Source organism: Bison bison, unplaced genomic scaffold (genome assembly GCF_000754665.1).
Source record: "Bison bison bison isolate TAMUID 2011002044 unplaced genomic scaffold, Bison_UMD1.0 scf7180017864185, whole genome shotgun sequence".
In the NCBI taxonomy this organism is placed as follows: Eukaryota; Metazoa; Chordata; class Mammalia; order Artiodactyla; family Bovidae; genus Bison; species Bison bison.
The window spans coordinates 1,114,691-1,116,600 of record NW_011494757.1 but is presented as its reverse complement, the minus strand read 5'-3'; the positions used below and the strand labels follow the sequence as shown (position 1 = coordinate 1,116,600).

Genomic DNA, 1,910 nt, shown 5'->3' with positions numbered 1-1,910 from the left:
CTGGGCCAGTGACCGTGCCGCAGCGGCACGGTCACTGGCCCAGGACTCGGCACTCCCTCCACCCCGCTTCCCCCTGCCCTCCCGGCTCCGACAGGAAGCCTGAGACGGCAGGGAAGAAGCCGCACATTCACCCCATGCCAGCGCTGCCCCGGCCTCCCTGGCTGCCCTGACCGCAGGCGGATTCACAGGGACGCTGAGCCTCGGCCCCGCGGCCCGGAGGGTGGGCGCCCGGCCGGAGGGCGGCAGACAGCTCACCTGCAGCAGGTAGGGCATGTAGGCCTCGTCCTTGTAGAAGAAGCCGTACTCGTTCTCTACCTGCACCGCGATGATGGGGCCTCCCTGGAGGTACTGGGACAGGACCGCAGGCCAGCGGGTGAGCCCCCCAAGCCTGGTCCAGGAGCCGCTCACTCACGGGCCTCAAACCCGTGGCACGCGGGCATCGGCCAGCGGGCATCCGCCCCCCGCCGTCACCTGCTTGGGAGGCAGGGCTCCATGCTGGCCCCTCTGCTCCCGCTCCCCATCCTCCCCCACCAGACCCACTGATTCCATCCATGGAAACCACCCAGCGAGCCGGAGGGGACACTGGCTCCGCCCACAAGCCCCCTCCAGGGGCCCCAGCCCCTGAGCCGCCGGCAGCCCTCACAGCCTCTGTTTCTCCCTTGCACCCACTCCTCAGAGCACCCTGTCGGCTGCTGAGCACCAACGGGGCCCCGGACGTGCGAGCAGACCTCCTTCAGGGCTGAAGGTGATCTCACCCACTGCCGTCCACTCTAAGTCTCTGCTCCCTGAAGCCCAGCCCACAGCGAGAAGAGTGGCAGCCGCCCCCCTCCAGCCCTGCAGCTCTGCCGGGCGACCCCCGGCCGCCCCTGTGAGGGGCACACGCTCAACTCTTGAGCTGGAGCTGGGACGCTGGCTCTAGAAAAGGTGCCGCGGGGCGGGGGGTCTGGAGTTCCTGCCGCAGGCTGTCAGCGCCCTTCTCTGCGGACTCGAGCCAGGACGGCTGTGTCCCTGCAGCAGAGGATAGCGGGATGCACCCGTCTGTCTTCACCTGGAGCAGAGCCACCCTGGGGATCAGGTGGTCGAAGTACTTGTTCACAGCGTTCACAAAGCTGCGGTTGGTGGTCCTCAGCTGCGACGTGGGGTCCTGCAGTAACCAGCTGGGGTGTGGGGTGGCAAGTTCAGCAGGCGGGGTGGGGTCCCGGGCCCACCCTCTTGTCCAGGGCCCCGGGAGCTTTCGGACCCGTCCCAGGAGGAGCTGCACACCGGCGTCCTAAGGACAGGCGTTGTGAGGGTCTATGAACACTCTCCTGCCTTCTTTGTCAATTCATGAAAAACCTGTGCTGTGAGCAGAGCACAGGCTTAGGGACAGAGTTAGCGCTCCTCTGAGGCCGAGGAGTTGGACAGAGAGGAGCCGACAGCAGGAATGAAGCAGCCCCAGGTCACCTGCAGGGTGTGGGTCCTGCTCCTCAGCCGGACTACAGACACACCCGTCCCGGAGGGCAAAGCCTCCACTGACCAGGAGGCAGACTGTCCACTGGAGGGAGTGTGGACACACGGGGAGCCCACCAGCTCCAGGGATAACGGAGGAGCATCACCACCCGCGTTGCTGTGATGACAGCGAGACCCAAAACAGGCGCCACTGTCCTCGGACTGGACCAAAGGGCCAGCAGAGCCCCACCAAGGCCACAGCTCCTGGCCGGCCCTGCTCACCTGGGCAGGCCCCCGAGGTCCACCTCGCTGCAGATGTAGGGGCCTGGACGCAGGATCACCCACAGCCCCTCCTCCTCCGCCAGCAGGATGAAGGCCCTGGGGGGTTGGGGTCACCAACTCTCAGGGCTCGCGGAGCACAAGGGCCTCTCGCCCAGTGCCCCCTCCCCTTGCCGGCCTGGCCCTCCCTGGGGGGCTGGGGA

At 67.4% G+C, this 1,910-nt stretch overlaps 1 protein-coding gene across 1 annotated transcript in view; it reads right to left on the bottom strand.

The window, feature by feature from the left end:
• The window catches only part of GLB1L3 (galactosidase, beta 1-like 3), a 27,575-nt gene that overhangs the window by 13,600 nt on the left and 12,065 nt on the right, over nucleotides 1-1,910 (bottom strand). The window contains exons 5-7 of the mRNA XM_010843726.1: nucleotides 1,711-1,806; nucleotides 1,049-1,157; nucleotides 256-348 (exon numbers count right to left, since the gene is read on the bottom strand). Of these exons, the coding sequence (XP_010842028.1) occupies nucleotides 256-348; nucleotides 1,049-1,157; nucleotides 1,711-1,806 (298 nt within the window). The remainder of the gene's footprint in view (nucleotides 1-255; nucleotides 349-1,048; nucleotides 1,158-1,710; nucleotides 1,807-1,910) is intronic.